The sequence below is a fragment of the Oncorhynchus keta genome, chromosome 36 (genome assembly GCF_023373465.1).
Source record: "Oncorhynchus keta strain PuntledgeMale-10-30-2019 chromosome 36, Oket_V2, whole genome shotgun sequence".
Lineage (NCBI taxonomy): Eukaryota > Metazoa > Chordata > Actinopteri > Salmoniformes > Salmonidae > Oncorhynchus > Oncorhynchus keta.
Window position 1 is genome coordinate 28,585,716 of NC_068456.1, and position 18,735 is coordinate 28,604,450.

At 42.2% G+C, this 18,735-nt stretch overlaps 1 protein-coding gene and 1 long non-coding RNA gene across 2 annotated transcripts; one reads left to right on the forward strand and one right to left on the reverse strand.

The window, feature by feature from the left end:
* Positions 1-176: 176 nt before the first annotated feature.
* On the reverse strand, positions 177-12,903 carry sfxn3 (sideroflexin 3). Its single transcript, XM_035754648.2, has 11 exons — positions 12,600-12,903; positions 8,471-8,657; positions 7,524-7,694; positions 6,632-6,730; positions 5,466-5,541; positions 5,277-5,362; positions 4,930-5,057; positions 4,576-4,625; positions 4,138-4,187; positions 3,874-3,921; positions 177-3,735 (listed from the first exon to the last, which is right to left on the reverse strand). Exons 2-11 carry the CDS (start codon positions 8,632-8,634, stop codon positions 3,639-3,641), a joined length of 969 nt encoding a protein of 322 aa, XP_035610541.1. The 5' UTR covers positions 8,635-8,657; positions 12,600-12,903; the 3' UTR covers positions 177-3,638.
* LOC118369877 (uncharacterized) lies at positions 10,815-18,316 on the forward strand. Its single transcript, XR_004822696.2, has 3 exons — positions 10,815-12,150; positions 13,225-13,298; positions 15,090-18,316. It is a non-coding gene; the product is annotated as an uncharacterized LOC118369877 (long non-coding RNA).
* The last annotated feature ends 419 nt before the right edge of the window (positions 18,317-18,735 follow it).

Below are 18,735 nucleotides of genomic sequence, written 5' to 3' on the forward strand. Positions count from 1 at the left end.
AAGATGTTTCCATTATAGTCACATCTTCAGCTACGTAGCTGTGCACCGCAATCTGCTACTTATTGTATTTGTAAACATTGAGCAATGGGTATGTTCAGCAGGGCACAATGGTGTGGAATGTTCACTTTGTCTTGATTTTGTTCCTGAACAGTACAGTAGGTCTGTGGCCTGAGAACTCACATTTCAATCACTTTATTCTATAGCTTAATAAATGTCTTACATAGTCCACATGTGACAAAACATATTCCAACTCAAAATGGGGGGGAAAAACAAGTAGTGAGCACCAATACTGACAACTACATGGGTACTTGACATGGACACACATTAACATGAAAACATTCATGGAGTGTAGCGACGTCAGATTGTCTTCAGTGTTGTGCCTTTAATGTGCTGCCAAGACCAAATTCCATGACATGCCTAAGCTAACCTAGAGATATTTCGCATGAAAATATCTTGATAAGAGGATCGTCATATAAAGCTGAAGCCGATGACAAACGCTAAAGACCACTGCCTTTTCTACTTCAATTCCAAGCCTTGCATGTTTCTGTCAGCACATAAAGGCTGGGCTATAGGTTCATTTGTTCTAGTCACATTTCCTTGCCCTCCCTACCAAAAGGATCAGAAAACAGCTAAATGGCGATGATAAAATAAAGCTAGCTACTGCTGGATAACTTACTCTAAGCTCATAGTAAATTGTGACTTGGTTTATATCATGCACATTATAGAAACAGTACAAACATTTCCAATACATATATATATTTTTTAAAGAAAGGTGGTACCCCCACCCTTTACATTGGTTATTACCCAATTCCAGGCCAGACTCCAAGACTCCCCAGGCCCAAACATACAATGAAGAGGGTACCTCCTTTTATAGAGAGTGAATGAGTTTACAATGGTGCCAACTTGCTCATATGGTATTTTATTCAATTATGGACACATATTGTGACTAGTGGAATAACCATTTACTATGTGTACGTAGGTACAGATGAACCAGTATCTACTGGAATTGGCTCCAACCCTGGTATTTACAGTTGAAAGCCATGGCATAATGTAGTAGTGTTTACTGTATGGCCATAACACTGTGCTGCAGTGCATCTGATCGCCTATAGACATACATTTGCTATAAAAATGTATGAGGAGCCTAGCCTGGTTCCATATCTGTGTGTTATCCAAATCCTATGGCCAGTCACCCTAAACAAGACCGCACAAACAACTGGGACCAGGCTATGCGGATACATTACAAAAAAAGCATTAAAAAACAACAACCAAGTTTCATATCAGTCTGAGGAGGAGATTCATGTCCTCATTGCATAAAATATCCACTGATTTCATTCAGAGGGAACTACCAACTGGAGTGGTTTGGTAGACATGCAATACTGACTGAGGAAAAGGTGACCTATAGCCTGGCAAGACCGCACAAACAGATCTGGGACCAAGCTACAATGCGAAGCCATATTAAAGTCCGCGGGACAATATTGATGGGTGGTTTTGACAACTATATTCAAACTCTCACAAACACACTGAAAATGTGTAATAGTTGTTCTAACTTCTAGCTGAATAAATGTAGCCACCTGGTGGAGAAATGGAACAGTGCACCCTGAAGTTTTAAATCTAATACCTCGCCACCATTTATTTGTTAAATATATCCTCTGTTACGGCATCTTAATCCCGCAAAAATATACCCGTTGTACATACTATATTTCCACCACAACGTTACTCAGTTGATACGGTACTATGAAATTGTCTAGACTACTAAACAACCATATTACTACACTTGACATCTAGCTGGATATTCAACATTAATATACTGTATTATAGCCCAGGTTTGATCAGGAATGCTCTAAATAAGCCCAGATTTTCCACACAGGAACTAAATATCCAAGCATTTCTTCCAACTGTCCTACAATCTAATCAATGATTTCCTTTTACACGGTTAAAGGGACACTGACAGATTCTAGCAATTAAGCGTATGCTAGCGTACATGTAGACTACCAATCATTGTGCTAACACTAATTAGCCTTGGCCCGCAGAAATATCTAACTTCCTTCACACTGCATGTAGAGACATACACCTGGTATCCACGAGTTAATCAGAATCTGGGTAAGTGGAAAATGCCAGAATCTCACTGTATCCCTTCATGACCATGGGCTGCATTTACTAAAGACAACCACGGGCCACATTAAATCAGCTTGGGAGACATTTGGTCAGCGGTCCTGTAGTTTAAGACCCCTGGTTCTCACAACTTTGTTTTATGACAATAAAACGATATTTGGTACACATCACCACAACACAATTCATCTAAAGCTAACAGACTGGGATTCATATTTACTCCCTTGCCTCTTATTGCATATGTTGGCCCCACCACACATCTAGGTCACCACTGCAAGTTAACTCTTCTTCTCTGTAACAGACGAATGACTAAAGAGACAATAAGCGTCACAAACTGACAGGAGGCCTGTGGCAGGGTGGTTAGGACAAAACAGATTAAATTCCTTTAACATTTAGACAATACATTCCCCTTCAATGACAATACTGACACACGGCACAAATTTCACCAACAATCATTCATGAGTTCCGTTGAAACTGCACAGACACGATCCAAATTCATCCATAGTGTTTCCAAATCAAGAGAGGCCTTGATATGAGGCTTAAACATTAAGCCTTTGATCCTGTCCTATAGAAACCTTTATTCTGCCTTATCATTGTCATCAGTGCTATTGGGGATGTGCTTACTGAAATCTAATTTAGGAGTGTCATTGGTTTTCTTGATAACACAAACACACAGGGTTCCTAGTGCACTAGGCTGAGAGTGGTTGAGGTGGGACAGCGTGTGTGCAAGTACACTTCCAAGGGAGATAGAAACTGTGCTCATCCTATTCATTGGGGCACACTCACTGGAGCAAAACATTTTGCAACAGAAAACAAAACCCTGGTAGACCCCAAAAAGCAATTCAGTAACAGGTCAGTCTAATGTGCTCATAAACCAACTGTTATCCTTCACTACCCGTACTAGACTACAGTTAAGGCAATTTGAGGGAGTGGATATCTAGCAGATTACATTTGACTACTTTCTCATTTTAAGTCATGAATGGGTTTCCGTGCACACAGCTCAAAAGGGTACGATCTCAAACACAAGGGCAATAAATAACAAAACACACTTTGGGGAGAAAAAAACAAAACAAAAACTCTGGGGTCAAATACAAGAGGTGACATGTATGTAGTTAGTGGTGATGGAAGTAGATTTTGTCATTCTGTGTGTGACATTCACAGCAGTCAGTAACTAAACAGCCACAACCCCAGGAAGGACAAATACACCAGACTAAACCCAAATTAAACCATAGTCTGTTTGTCTGTCATGCTACTCTCACCTCAGGTGCATCTCATTACTCTGAAGTGGCTTCCTCATCTCCTTTCCTTCATCTACAATGATGACAAAAACCTGACGGGTAGGCTCCCCCTTATTCAATCCTTTCAGACACACCCCTCACCATAATCAAACCCTAAAGCCTATAACAAACATCATAATAAACAAAGGTAAATACAAAAATAAGCATAAATATAATATTCTCTTTGCCCGCTGAGCTGTACTAGCAGGGTCCAGCCAGCAGAGGGGGCTGGTCTGAGGTGTGTGTGTGGTCCTACAGGCCTTTGTTGAAGAAGACGGTAGTAGTGTGGGGACTGTTCTGTCGTATCCTCTCCTGCAGATCTGGCTCCAGGCTGCTCACAGTCATAGAACTATATAGGGAGGGAGAGTTAGAGAGAGAAAGAGGGGATGAGAGAGTGAAAGGGAGAAAATTATTGATTAGACAGTTGTGTAGGAAAAGCAGGTCCACGGTCTATATCTAAGGTATGTACCAGACGGCCATAACGTACCTCTTCTGTGGGAACAGGGCGCAGCACAGAGGAGTAGCAAACACCAGACTGAAAGAGAGACGGGAGGTTTTGTCAAACCAGAGTTTAACTGTGCAATACACATGGTTTGCAATGGCGACGTTCAGTATTCAGAGCTCCAGTCCATTTAAAATGTTATGATTAGTTTGCTTACAGTGCATGACATTGCAAGAGGACTTATAACATGGATGAAACGTGTACCAAACAAACAGTTTACAGTAACATTAACTATAGATAGATACTTACCACAGACCCACCAGTCCCACCTGTACTGGAGCATTTAGCACTGGGAACCGCTGAGGAGAGAACACAGTGAGAGAGAGAAAGTGAGAGACTCAGAAGCAGAAGCAGTTTTTCATAAAAACAAACAGTATACAGACATTACACTGACAGTATTGTCGAGATTTACAGGCGTGGTCCAGATCCGTTTGTGCCATCTTGCTTATTCATATGGTCATTGGCAAAACAGCACAAACAGATCTGGGACCAGGCTAGAGTTTTACTGGATATCAGACAGACAGAGCACAGATTTCCAACAAAAATTGCATTGCATGTTTAACACGGCTAACCATCCAGATTGGTTTGAACTCCAAATAGAGGGTAGACCTAGTGCAACAGTGGCGACATGCCACACTCTCCCTACTGACTGTAGAACCAGCATGCCCATGGCTGTTGTAACATTACCTTCATAAAGGCTTTCTTCTCCAGGGCGTTCATGATCACAGGGGGGATAGCTGTAGACAGAAAACAATGAGTATTTTCAAGAGCAAGATTCCTGTTATTTCACAACACGTTGCTGATTCTGATAGTCATCTACAGTTAAGGGGGCTTTGCTGAATCATCTTTCCCAGACGTACTGGTGTGAGGACAGTGAGTTTCAGACCAAATTACACATGACCCAATTGATCTGGATTGAAACTACATGTTAACTCCTTACCCAGTGGTTCCCAAACTGTTTTGCGTTGTGAAATATTGTGTCCCACCAGATAAAAAAACGAAACCATGTTCAATCCATCATGTGTGAAACACAGTGCTTACCCATAGCTGGCACGGCCATGCCAATCCTGGACACCACCACCTGAATGATGCCCGACTTGGCAGCGGTGACTGACTCCCCTAACCGGTTTCCATTTTCATCAGTCACTGGGATGCCGTACTTCAGCTCCCTAAGGAGAGGGACATAAGGAGAGGATGGAATTCAACCAAACCTGTCATAGTCATGTTAAATCAATTTGTATAACTTTATTTATTATTATTTTTATTTTTTACAAATACATTTTAAACAAAGTGTTTGACAACAACCCAGTCCTAACCCCTCACAGAGCTGACCAAAAAGACAGGAAAACCTTCATCCCTAGTTAGGTGTGGTCTAAACTCTAGCTCACCTCTGCCTCATGAAGGGGATGTTGATACAGTTGGCAGCAGCTACAGCAAAGAAGGGGACGAACCGGCTCATGACGGCTGGAAGGCGCTGGGGAGGGAGTTTGTTTCAATGTAGAGTTTTCACAGCGCTCAAAAAAAATGCACAGTAAATGCGCAAATCCACTAGAACTAAGATGATCCAGAGACAGTACCTTGGCTAGAGACTTGAGTCCCAGGGCTGTGACTACGGCTCCGGTGGTCGCACTGACGTACGCTACAGCCAGCTGACTGAGAGAACATCACACAAAGACATTTACACCTCTCAATTTACTGAGCCTCAATATGGTTCCTGTTCCATTTACCAGAGTCTCTGATACACAGACAGAATGATCCTAAATACAGAGGTCTCAGGTCACAACACATACGGAATGTAGTTAAGGCGGTCAAGTCAAAAGCCACATTCATTGAAAACCGAAACATGACAAGCCAGGCAAAGACACCAATAATGATTGAAATGGCCCCCCAGTCTACATGCTCGTTCCATGGTAGTTTCAATCTGCATATGAACTGAGGAGCACCAGCATTGCTGGCTCCTATTCCTCGTGTGTCCATCGCAATAGTCTAAAGTGGAATCCTTTCCTTGTATCCTTCCCTTCATCTGTACTGATTTGAAGGAACTGGACAGGTGACATCTGATAGCAACAGTGTAAACCTTTCACCGGTCATGCGTTTTCAATTTGGTACAGATGTAAGAGGACGCCCCTTTAAACTTTTGAGATACATCCCTGGTTTGTACAGCCTCTCCACCAGGAGCTGTATGTATCAAAAGCCTCAGAGTAAGAGTGCTAATCTACGATCAGTTCTCCCTTTTAGATCTCAATGCATGGGTGACATGATCCTAGATCAGCACTCTTACTCTGAAACATATGGTCCCAGACCAGAAAGATAAACACAAATGCCTTGCTTCCTCTACCAGCTGCAGACATGGAGGAAGGGGTAAAGCTACAACCGTTCAGTTGGAATGGAGGAGCATAATACCGCTGTAAGGGGAGGAGTGTAGTGGACTGGGGTTCCACTGGCTAGCCTCTGCAGGCCTCCATACAGAGCTAGGGGTGCATCGCAATAGTCTACTATGGTCTTCTCTGCTTGCCTCTTTTCCTTTGTCTGCACCAATAGGAAAAGAGAAGACAGGTGAAAGCAACATAGGGGAAGTGTTACGGGGATTTGCTCCCACCTATCCATGTCCTTTCAGATCAGTACTGATGAAGGAAAGCAAATGAGGAGAGCAAGCTAGCTAAGGCTATGAGATGCACCCTAGTACAGGTACAGCAGGGCTGGTTTAGTATGTGGCTGTGGCATTAGTGTTCCCAGTCCCTACTTGGTGGTGAGGGCAGCGTCTCCACTGCGGTTGGTGTAGTTGACCACAGCGTTGAAGGACTGGTTCACCCACTGCCAGAACACCACCGCTGGAGTTGTCCTGGAGGAGAGATGATGAAAACGTGGGAGAGAAGGGTGGGGAAAGGATAGAAAGGGAGACAAAGAAAGTGTGAACAAGAATGAATCATTTCAGATATTTAATTCAGAGGCAGAATGCTTGAATTAATCATTCAAACAAAAGGCAAATCATGACTTACAAATGTCACTTTCCACGTTTGTGCACAGTTTACATGACTTAGTGTTTTTATTTAATTTAACTACGCAAGTCAGTTAAGAACAAATTCTTATTTAGAATGACGGCCTACCCCAGGCCAAACCCTAACCCTAACCTGGACAACGCTAGGCCAATTGCCCTATGGGACTCCCAGTCATGGGCAGTTGTGATAAAGCCTGAATTCAAACCAGGGTCTGTAGTGAAGCCTCTAGCACTGAGATGCAGTGCCTCAGTCCGCTGAGCCACTCTGGAGCCCAGTGTGACTATGATTGTATGCCCTTTACTCTTCAGACACACAACAATAGCTGCAGTGTGCTACTCTGGTCTTGCCCTCTGAGCAGCAATGTAAAAGGCACAGTGGAAGGTATGCAGAGAGAACATGAAAACAATCCAAGGCATCCACACGCTGCAAGGCCAATAGCAGTGTCCTGACCCTCATTAAATGGCTTAGGAATCTCCCTTTTCGATGCCCACAAGATAAAACATTTGTTTAAGTTTGACATTTTAGCAGACCCTCTTATCCAGAGCAATTAGGGTGTTTTTAATGTAGGTGTTTTATGCCACACACAAATTGCATTTAACATGTATTGAATTGAAAAGTCATCCACCCCGGTGGTACCTGTAGAATGTGAGCATACAGCCAGTGATGGTCATGTTCATGGGGACCTGGGCAGACATGCGTCCCACCACCACCATCTTCTCTCCCGTGTCAGGGTGGAAGGCAGAGTCATAGATGTACTTGGCTCTCCACAGCTCATCTTCTGTCAGACCTGGCCTCACCACTCCTAACCTGGACACAAGCACATCCTCTAAACAATGAATCAAACATCAATTCTTAGCATCACGGGCAACTTATTGCAATGTTTGATTCACAGAAACACAGAAACACTAAAATAAATATAGGCTAAAGCTTCACCTACTTTCAATGTTTTAACAAATCAAATTGTATATCGGACATGTTTTGCAGATGTTAGCACAGGTGCAGCAAAATGATTATGTTTCTAGCTCCAACAGTGCAGTAATACCTAACAATACACACAAAATCCCCCAAATATTTCTGCAGTTCTTCATAACAAAGACAATCTTAGACATTTATTTAGGTGTTTTCAGTTCACCTCTGATGTAAGAGACAAACCGGTATGACAGATGTTCCAACCTACAAGCCTAATTAGTGGCTTGTGTCTAAAGATGTTTGTTAGTTTCTCTTATTACAGTGGGGGGTGGGAAGGAGGACAAGAGAGATATCAGGTTAAGGTAACTGCTAGCTAGCTCCTTGAACGCCTCAGTTTAGACAGACAATGTTGACAGAGTCCATGCCCATTCATAAATGCATTAATGAAAATTGATTCCTACCCAGGGGCCAGGGTAACTTCCAAATTACCATTCACATTTTAGGCCACAGTAAACCACCACTCTAACATTAATCTCTCACTCTACCTCCTTTCAATACCTGTAGATCTCTATAGAGGCCGGTGTGTTCTCCAGCATCTCAGAGGACTTTAGGATGTTCCTGGGATCAACCACCCTCCTCCTTCTCCTTCCCTAGGTGTCCTCCCCCCTCCGTACCTGTAGTTCTCCACAGTGACCCGTGCGTCCTCCAGTGTCTTAGAGGACTTGAGGATGTTCCTGGGGTCAGTGACAAAAAAGAAGTGCTGGGCGCGGCCCATGAATGTGCTCTGGTCCCATCGCGGCTCCTTGATGTTAATGTCCAGGGACAGATCTCCAGACATCCTTGAGTTTACTATGAGACCACCTGACAACAGAAACAAGTTAGTTAGAAATGTGATTATTCTCTGCACATTTGACAAAGACTCATTAAAAAAATAAATAAAAAAAGTTGCCCTGTAACATTAGAAAGACAAAAATTGGCCTTGTGGATGAATTCAACCAGCTCATGGAGTTTAGTGACTCGAGCAGAACTCAAAAGGCAAATGATAAAAGATAACTCCTCCTTCCTAGCGAGGACTAAGCCCCCCCACCTCTCTGATCCATGTATAACTCCCTCCCTCTACATAGCCTACCTCAACAGCCAAAACACACCTCCTGATTGGAGGGGCCCTCGCCACCTCTAGTATCCTCCCCAAATCATAATAAAAAAGGACAAGGAGGCTATCATCAGGGCTGTTTCTATTTGAGCCAACTGGTCATTGTAGGACGGTAACAGTGTTGTTAAATACAGGAAGTCTGGTCTTAACCTAATTCTCTGACTATGGAGCGTGCGCCAAACTGCATCAGCATTATTGAAGAGAATTACATTGCCATCCTGAATCTTCTTCCAGCATTTTACACCTAAATTCAACCTGAATGACGAGCAGTCCAGCACTCAGTTTGAGAATAGGCCTACTGGCTGTCTTTTACATGCATATCTAGGCTATGAATCATCTGACCAAAGCTATATCAGAGCCTGGCAGTACAACAATAAACAAACTGAGGCATGAAAAGTCTAGCTTCCAACCACTGGAGTTATCATGATGTTTGGTTTCCTAGGTGATAAACAGTTCTTTCAAGCTGAAGGCTACCAAAGTAAGTTCATTGCATTGTGGCTCAAAACGTGATGACCGCTTCTTCAAATTAATGTGGTTTCTAGCTGCCTGAAACATATCAAGGAACATGTTTAGGCTATGTGCAATGACATGTTTAGGCTATGTGCAATGACATGTTTAGGCTATGTGCAATGAGATGATCAGTGGTGACACGTCATTTTAGCAAAAAACTACATGTCACATATGAGTTTGCAATCAATGTAAAAAATATATAATTGAGTTAAGAAAGCCACACACAAACACGGTCTCTTTTTTTGTTTTCTTGAGTAAGGCAGCTCCAAAATGCAGGTTAGCTCAGTGCTTTCTGTGGTCGTAGGGCAACCCAGCAGAAAATACGTAGCACCGTTATTGGCTAAGTGTTTGGTCACTCATGGGGACACTACATCACCGCCAAGTCTAAAGGCAGAGCTAGAAAATTCAAGCCCCTTGGGTGCTGCCATAGAGTTACATTAGAAGTGCCCATCTAAGAATGCTCAAGGTCATTGGCCACAGATACATTTTTTATTTATTTATTTTACCTTTATTTTACTAGGCAAGTTAGTTAAGAACAAATTCTTATTTTCAATGACGGCCTAGGAACAGTGGGTTAACTGCCTGTTCAGGGGCAGAACGACAGATTTGTACCTTGTCAGCTCGGGGATTCGAACTTGCAACCTTTCGGTTACTAGTCCAACACTAACAACTAGGCTACCCTGCCGCCCCAATGACATCAAACCATGCTAGTAGTTTTCTAAATCTTAGCTAGTAGTCATCATCATGAATCAAGTCAACAATGTACTGGCAAATCCTTTTTAATCCTTGTCATATGAAGAGAAATTATAGATCAAATGTATCGGTGCTAATCGGCCATAAACATTACACAACAAGCCGGAAATGGTAAATTCAACAATGAGGGCTTTGGAAGGAATCAGTGGCTAACAGCAAGCATTGCAAAGCAATCATTACCCTGGCTGTATGGTCCCAAGTCTAAGATTAAGGGTCTCTTTACCTAGTTTAAAATGATAAACATCCAATTTTAGCCATGCTGTCAATAAAGCATGATTTGTGCCCCGCTCAAAACAACTTAATTCAGGAACTGCAAAATCTGACTTTAGTGAGTTCAAGACAACTGGTATCTCAGGAAAAACAAGCTGTGGCTGGGAATATACATTTTGAAACTTTTATCCAACTCAGAATTGTAAATTGGGAATCTTTCTAGAGCTACAACCTCATGATTCAACCTTTTTGTTTTGTTCCCAGTTGTCTTGAAAATAACCATAAATCAAGAGAATGACAGACCTTGATGACAAAATTTGCCCACGAAGGACAGCCGTGCTACCTTCCTGTTCAAGTGAGCACAGCACAACAAGGTAAGTCCAAAAATATATTGTATGCTGCTGCATACATTATGTAATATGCCAGCTAAGAAAGTAATACTAAGAATATGTTGTGTAGTAAGCTGTTAGTAGGCCATGTGCTTCACCCTAATAATTTGGTTCGTTCCCCCCTCATATCTTAGCCTACTGTTCTAACTTGGTGGTGCACATGTAGTCTATAACCTGTTTTTGAGAAATGTAATTGAATATTGTAAGAGCTTTAATTGTCTGCATATATGCCCCCTTTATCCTACGGTTCTGACTTAGTGTACATGGAGAACACTAAGAACGGCCCATGATTAAAGGATTTGAGATATATATATATATCTTTAAATACTTGTAACTTTCACCTTTTATTTCTAATCCTTTTTTAGCCGCACTGTTGGTTAGGGGGCTCGTAAGTAAGCGTTTCACTGTTGTATTTGGCGCATGTGACAAATACAATTTGATGGTCTGAATTCGGTTGCTGTACATTTCAAAAGTGCTGAACAAATAGTTATATTGACTACATCCGTCCTAACTCACTCATTAATGTCTTAATCAAAATTACAGAATGCCTCTTATCCGCTTGTCTTCCCCTTATGCCTTAGCTTGTACATCTCAATTGTCAGAAGAATCCACATTTGTTTAAGTCAGCCAGCCATGTAAATGAGGCTGAATGAAGTGCTTCGCTGCCAGACAAGGAAGGCACCGCTGATAGCCAGGTGTAGCAGTGGTATAGTGCAATTACTGTATTGTTTAGTGTTGTGACATGCATCCCATCCCACCCAATTATTTATTTTTTGCCCCACCAAATTTAATAAAATCGCCAATCGCCAATTTACTAAAATGCTAAAATCGCCACTGGAGAGGATAGTGGATATGCATTGACCTATATTTTGTTATGCAAATAAAGTTGTAAGCCAAAACACATCCCAAACCATTTGCAGTTGTTTTCACATAATAGTAAACCAATTGCTTGCTATAAGTCGCTCTGGATAAGAGCGTCTGCTAAATGACTTAAATGTAATGTAAATGTATACAATAACCACTTGTGTAGACGTCGTTGCGACATGGTATGAATTTACAAATTCTGTACTTAGACCACCTGGACAACAAAGTTAACCATCAAATACATTGTAACATCTTCCTTCTCTTTGTCAACATATTGCAGTAAGACAACGTGGGAAAATAAGTAATGTTAGCTATTGTAATCAACAAAGTTAACCTTAATGAACCCAAGCTTAATTGCAATAAGGTACGTGACCGGTGCAGAAGATGACAGATGGGCCGTCACACGACATCGCTCAATGCCTGACACTCACGAAAAGTAAAGGAGAAAACAAGACCAAAACAGAAATGTGCCTAGGTACAAATTGTTATTATTACTTGAATATAACGTTAGGTGACTAGAAATCAACCTGCACTTTGCATCACGCTATTGACAAGTCATTGATTCAGCGATGTGACATTTAGTGAGTGCAGTTGACATTAGCTAGCTAGCTAACGTTACTTAGCTAGCTAAAGTTAGCATGCTCACTTTTAGTTAACCAGCTACTTTTCTCAGTTTGCTTGTCAAATATTGAAGCAGTAGAATGGGAGTCTGACAGACACGGTATTGGTATGAATTACTATATTGTGAACGAACATGGTAACTTTTTAGTTAGCTAGTTATATGGCTAACCTATAGCTAGTACGTCACCACGTTGTAAAAAAGGAGGAAACGACCGAACGTGAGCATCTTCGTGTTAGCTCGCGCTAGCTATACATTTACTAAATGCACAAACCCTGCCAACAAAAGCACCAAAACATACATACCTTGGTTCAATGTCCACCAGCTGTGTTCACTGTATAATTGCAGAGAGCTGTAAAACTGACCTCTCAGTGATATCACCGAATGGCTTGATGTACACGGTGCCAGTCTCTCCACCTTGAAAGCTGAGGCGAAAAGACGGGTTCGTCCTTTGTTACCACAACCACAAAGTCATAACTATGACTAAACCCCGCCTATTTCTACAATTGATCTTCTTAAAATCTTAAACCTTAACCTTAAACTTGACAACTTAGTTAACCGTATGCATAGCCCTAGCATTAAATTAAGACCAAAAAGCAAATGTTTGTTTTCATGAATGTTTATGATATAGCACATATTGACTTTGTGGCTGTGATTACTAGCGAGTGACAACCGGAAAAGGGCGGTGTAGGACTACAGCATGTTTGTAATTTGTTCCATAGCGATGGGAAGTTGGCTAGAATCACTGGGCGTTGGTGGCAAACGGAAAATGATTGGTTTATTGTATCTGCCCAGCTAAATACTTTCAAAAACAGTAAAATATGTATTTCAATAAGATTGACCTGGATAAATCAAGATTATATAAGAGATACATCGTTTTTTCCCCCGGACATAAATATATATTTTAAATTATGTTTTTCTATTTCTCAGTCTATCAACGTTGCTACATTTTGGTGCAAGACCTTCCTCAAGCCTTCAAATGTTCCTGTGTCCCTCAACTGAAGGTGAACAAAAGTGTTTTGCAATCCCACCAGAGCCCAACTATGCATGCACATCCCAGTGGAAACTAACTGTGTGACTCACCACAGTGATCCCGTGACTCAGAGGTTATTTCCCACCCACCATTTGAGAAACAGCTTTAACTGAGCAAAATCTTGAGAGAGGGAAGTATAAGAAGTATGTTTTGCATCACAATGTGTGTGTGTGTATGCAGCACCATATGATTCATCATATGATTAATGATTGATTCCCTGACAATCTATATTTAATAATAAACTGAAGATACTTTCAGTCATAACTGAGTTTATAAACTACAGTAGACTACTGGCCTACATTTCCTTCATTATCAGGGATTTTATACTACTACCATGATATGGCATTACTCAGACAGAAGATTGTAGCATAACATCTCACTGTCACCCAGGAACACTAGCCATGTGTTCTTGTCAATTACAATAAGTACTAGCTTTAATACCTCAAATATTTGTAATTGTGCTCCTAAATCTCCCAAATTTGGCGCTCTGCCCTTTGCCTACTTTGTGAACCTTGTAATGTAATTATAGAGGGATAGACACAAGCTATAGTATGGGAGTAGTTAAGACACTAGCCATAGTATGGGAGTAGTTAAGACACTCGCTATATTATGGGAGTAGTTAAGTAGTATTCTTATACCTCCCAAGACAATTGTCACTGTCCAGAGCAAATGAGATGGTGCTAATGTGTCCTAAGCCATCCACAGGTGTCCAATGGTAGGGCAGATGAGTGTGCTGTGTAGTGGGGTACCGGTCTATGGCCTGTAACATGATCAGGCAAAGCGGTGAGGGAGGAGCACTCTTCCCAAATGAAACAGTAATCTGCACCGTTTGGTGATGTTGTCAACAAGGCAGCATGGTGCATTGTCCAGAAACATACAAGATCTCTTTTCAATAAAATATGCACTACCGTTCAAAAGTTTGAGGTCACTTAGAAATGTCCTTGCCTAGAAAGCCAGCATCCCGGAGTCACCTCTTCACGCTGATGTTGAGACTGGTGTTTTGTGGGTACTACTAATGAAGCTGCCAGTTGAGGACTTGTGAGGCATCTGTTTCTCAAACTAGACACACTAATGTACTTTTCCCCTTGCTCAGTTGTGCACCGGGGCCTCCCACTCATCTTTCTATTCTGGTTAGAGCCAGTTTGCGCTGTTCTGTGAAAGGAGTAGTACACAGCCTTGTACGAGATCTTCAGTTTCTTGGCAATTTCTCGCATGGAATAGCCTTCATTTCTCAGAACAAGAATAGATTGACGAGTTTCAGAAGAAAGTTATTTGATTCTGGCCATTTTGAGCCTGTAATCGAACCTACAATTGCTGACGTCCAGATACTCAACTAGTCTAAAGAAGGCCAGTTTTATTGCTTCTTTAATCAGAACTACAGTTTTCAGCTGTGTTATCATAATTGCAAAAGGGTTTTCTAATGATCAATTATCTTTTTAAATGTATAAACTTGGATTAGCTAACACAACGTGCCATTGGAACACAGAAGTGATGGTTGCCGATAATGGGCCTCTGTACGCCTATGTAGATATTCCATTTAAAAAAAATCAGACGTTTCCAGCTACAATAGTCATTTACAACATTAACAATGTCTACACTGTGTATTTTGATCGATTTGATGTTATTTTAATGGACAAAAAACATGCTTAAAAAAAACAAAACAAGGACATTTCTAAGTGACCCCAAACATTTGAACGGTAGTGTATGTTTTCATCGAGAAAGCAGATCAAGCATTTTAATAATTTTTGCATGCATCCTTTAGACATCAAGGGGGTCCCGGCGTACTCTGTTCGATCCATATTGGATTCGAGACGTCGGGCGAGGGGCCTTCAGTACCTCGTGGACTGGCAGGGGTACGGGCCAGAGGAGAGATGCTGGGTTCCGGTGGAGGCCGTGTTAGATCCTTCCATGTTAAAAGAATTCCAGTTCCCATCCGGATTGCCCTGCACCTCGCCCTTCGGGTCGTCCTCGAGGCCGGTGTCGACGCGCCCGGAGTCGTTGCCTCTCCTTGTTCGGGCGGTGCTCGGCGGTCTACGTCACCGGTCTTCTAGCCATCATTGATCCATTTTTCATTGGTTTTGTCTTGTCTTCCTACACACCTGGTTTCAATCCAATTCATTACCTGTTGTGTATTTAACCCTCGGTTTCCCCTCATGTCTTTGTCAGAGATTGTTTTATGTCAGTGTTGTTTATGTTTGTATAGGTGCGCGACGGGTCCTCGTACCCATGTTTATTATGTATGTACATTTAGTGTTTGGAGCATGTTTAGTGGACATATATTAAAAGGACTCCATCACACTCGTTTTACACTCCTGCGCCTGACTTCCCTGCCACCGATATACACGACTGACACATTTACTTTTTCCAGATTTTGTTGTGCTACAAAGTGGGATAAAAATGTATTGAATTGTCATTTTTTTTGTCAACGATCTACACAAACTCCTCTATTTTATAAATTAAACAAAATATATAAATATAATATATAAAATATATCTTCATTAGATAAACCACATGAGTCAATACATGTTAGATTCAACTTTGGCAGCGATTACAGCTGTGAGTCTTTCTGGGTAAGTCTTTAAGAGCTTTCCACACCTGGATTGTACAACATTTTCCTATTCTTTTCAAAATTCTTCAAGCTCTGTCAAATTGGCTGTTTATCATTGCTAGACAACCATTTTCGGGTCTTGCTATAGATTTTCAAACAGATTTAAGTCAAAACTGTAACTCGGCCACTGACTTCTTGGTCAGAAACTAAAACCGTAAACGCCCGTGTTCAGGTCTATTCAACGCTGGTCAGACCAATCAGACTACACACTTCAAGATAGCTTCGATCACGTGGACTGGGATATGTTCCGGATAGCCTCAGACAACAACATTGATGTATATGCTGATTCAGTGTGCGAGTTTATTAGCAAGTGTATCGGTGATGTTGTACCCACGGTGACTAAAACCTTCCCCAACCAGAAACTGTGGATTGATGGCAGCATTCGTGCAAAACTGAAAGTGCGAACCACTGCTTTTAATAAAAAAAAATAATAATAAATCATGGCAAAGCGACCGAAAACATGACCGACTACAGTGTAGCTATTCCCTCCGTGAGGGAATCAAACAAGCTAAGCATCAATATAGATACAAAGTAAAGTCTCAATTCAACGGCTCAGACACGAGACGTATGTGGCAGAGTCTACAGACAATCACGGATTACAAAAGGAAAACCAGCCCCGTCACGGACACCGACGTCTTGCTCCCAGACAAATTAAATAACTTATTTGCTTTGCTTTGAGAACAATACAGTGCCACTGACACGGCCCACTACCAAAACCTGCAGGCTCTCACCGCGGCCAACGTGAGCAAAACAAACCCTCGCAAGGCTGCCTGCCCAGACGGCGTCCTCAGATCATGCGCAGACCAGCTGGCTGGTGTGTTTACCGAGATATTCAATCAATCCCTATCCCAGTCTGCTGTTCCCACATGCTTCAAGAGGGCCACCATTGTTCCCTTTCCCAAGAAAGCTAAGGTAACTGAACTAAATGACTATCGCCCCGTAGCACTCACTTCCGTCATCATGAAGTGCTTTGAGAGACTAGTCAAAGATCATATCAACTCCACCCTACCTGACACCTTAGACCCACTCCAATTTGCATACCTCCCCAATAGGTCCACAGACCATGCAATCGCTATCACACTGCCCTAACCCATCTGGACAAGAGGAATATCTATGTAAGAATTCTGTTCATCGATTAAAGCTCAGCATTTAATACCATAGTACCCTTCAAACTCGTCATTCAGCTCGAGACCCCGCCCTGGTCCTGGACTTTCTGACGGGCTGCCCCCAGGTGGTGAGGGTAGGAAACATCTCCACCCCGCTGATCCTCAACATTGGGGCCCCACAAGGGTGCATTCTCAGCCCTGTTCACCCACGACTGCGTGGCCATGCATGCCTCCAATTCAATCATCAAGTTTGCAGACAACACTACAGTGGTAGGCTTGAATACCAACAACGACGAGACAGCCTACAGGGAGGAGGTGAGGGTCCTCGGAGTGTGGTGTCAGGAAAATAACCTCACACTCAATGTCAACAAAACAAAGGAGATGATCGTGGACTTCAGGAAACAGCAGAGGGAGCAGCCCCCTATCCACATCGACGGGACAGTAGTGGAGAAGGTGGAAAGTTAAGTTCCTCGACGTACACATCACGGACAAACTGAAATGGTCCACCCACACAGACAGCGTGATGAAGAAGGCGCAGCAGCTCCTCTTCAACCTCAGGAGCCCGAAGAAATGCGGCTTATCACCGAAAACACACAAACTTTTACAGATGCACAATCGAGAGCATCCTGTCGGGGTGAATCACGCCTGGTACGGCAACTGCTCCACCCACGACCGTAAGGCTCTCCAGAGGGTAGTGAGGTCTGCACAACGCATCACCGGGAGCGAACTACCTGCCCTCCAGGACACCTACACCACCCGAGCCACCGCCTGTTCACCCCACTATCATCCAGAAGGCGAGGTCAGTACAGGTGCATCAAAGCGGGGACAGAAAGACTGAAAAACAGCTTCTATCTCAAGGCCATCAGGCCATCAGACTGTTAAACAGCCACCACTAACATTGAGTGGCTACTGCCAACATACTGACTTAACTCTCTCGCCACTTCAATAATAAAAAAAATGGGACTAGTCACTTTAAACAATGCCACTTTATATAATGTTTACTTACCCTACATTACTCATCTCATATGTATATACTCTATTCTATACCATCTACTCTTCTTGCATATGCGGCACGACCATCACTCATCCATATATTTATATGTACATATTCTTATTCATTCCTTTACACTTGTGTGTATTAGGTAGTTGTTGTGAAATTGTTATTTTGTTATATTACTTGTTAGATATTACTGCATTATTATTACTACTACACTCGCATTAACATCTGCTAACCATGTGTATTTGACCAATAAAATTTGATTTGATTTGACGTTATTTGAAGCAACTCCAGTGTTGTTTTTTAGGTTATTGTTCTGCTAAAACGCGAATTAATCTCCCAGTGTTTGGTGGGAAGCAGACTGAACCAAGTTTTCCTCTAGGATTTTGCCTGTGCTTGGCTCCATTCCTTTTCTTTTTTATCCTGAAAACCTCTCCATTCCTTAACGATTACAAGCAGACCCATAACATAATGCAGCCACCACTATGCTTTAAAATATATAAATACTCAGTAATGTGTTGTATTGGATTTGCCCGAAACAACACACGTTTAAGGTAACGTGCCTGCCACATCACAACAACTAAATCCTCTGCTGTGTTCATCACAGTCTCCAGATCTTATCCTCTGCTTTTTGCTTAATATGAGTGGGTCTGGAAATAGCCCCAGAGTAGTGCTGTGTGCCCAGATACAGAGCAGC

Bases quoted from the DNA above. Each gene is read 5' to 3' on its own strand.
- sfxn3 (XM_035754648.2), bottom strand. From the start codon at position 8,634: ATGTCTGGAGATCTGTCCCTGGACATTAACATCAAGGAGCCGCGATGG. The intron at 7,695-8,470 runs GTACGGAGGGGG...GCTTGTGTCCAG, and splicing joins GTCACTGTGGAGAACTACAG to GTTAGGAGTGGTGAGGCCAG. The intron at 4,188-4,575 runs GTAATGTTACAA...TTCTCTCCTCAG, and splicing joins AGAAGAAAGCCTTTATGAAG to CGGTTCCCAGTGCTAAATGC.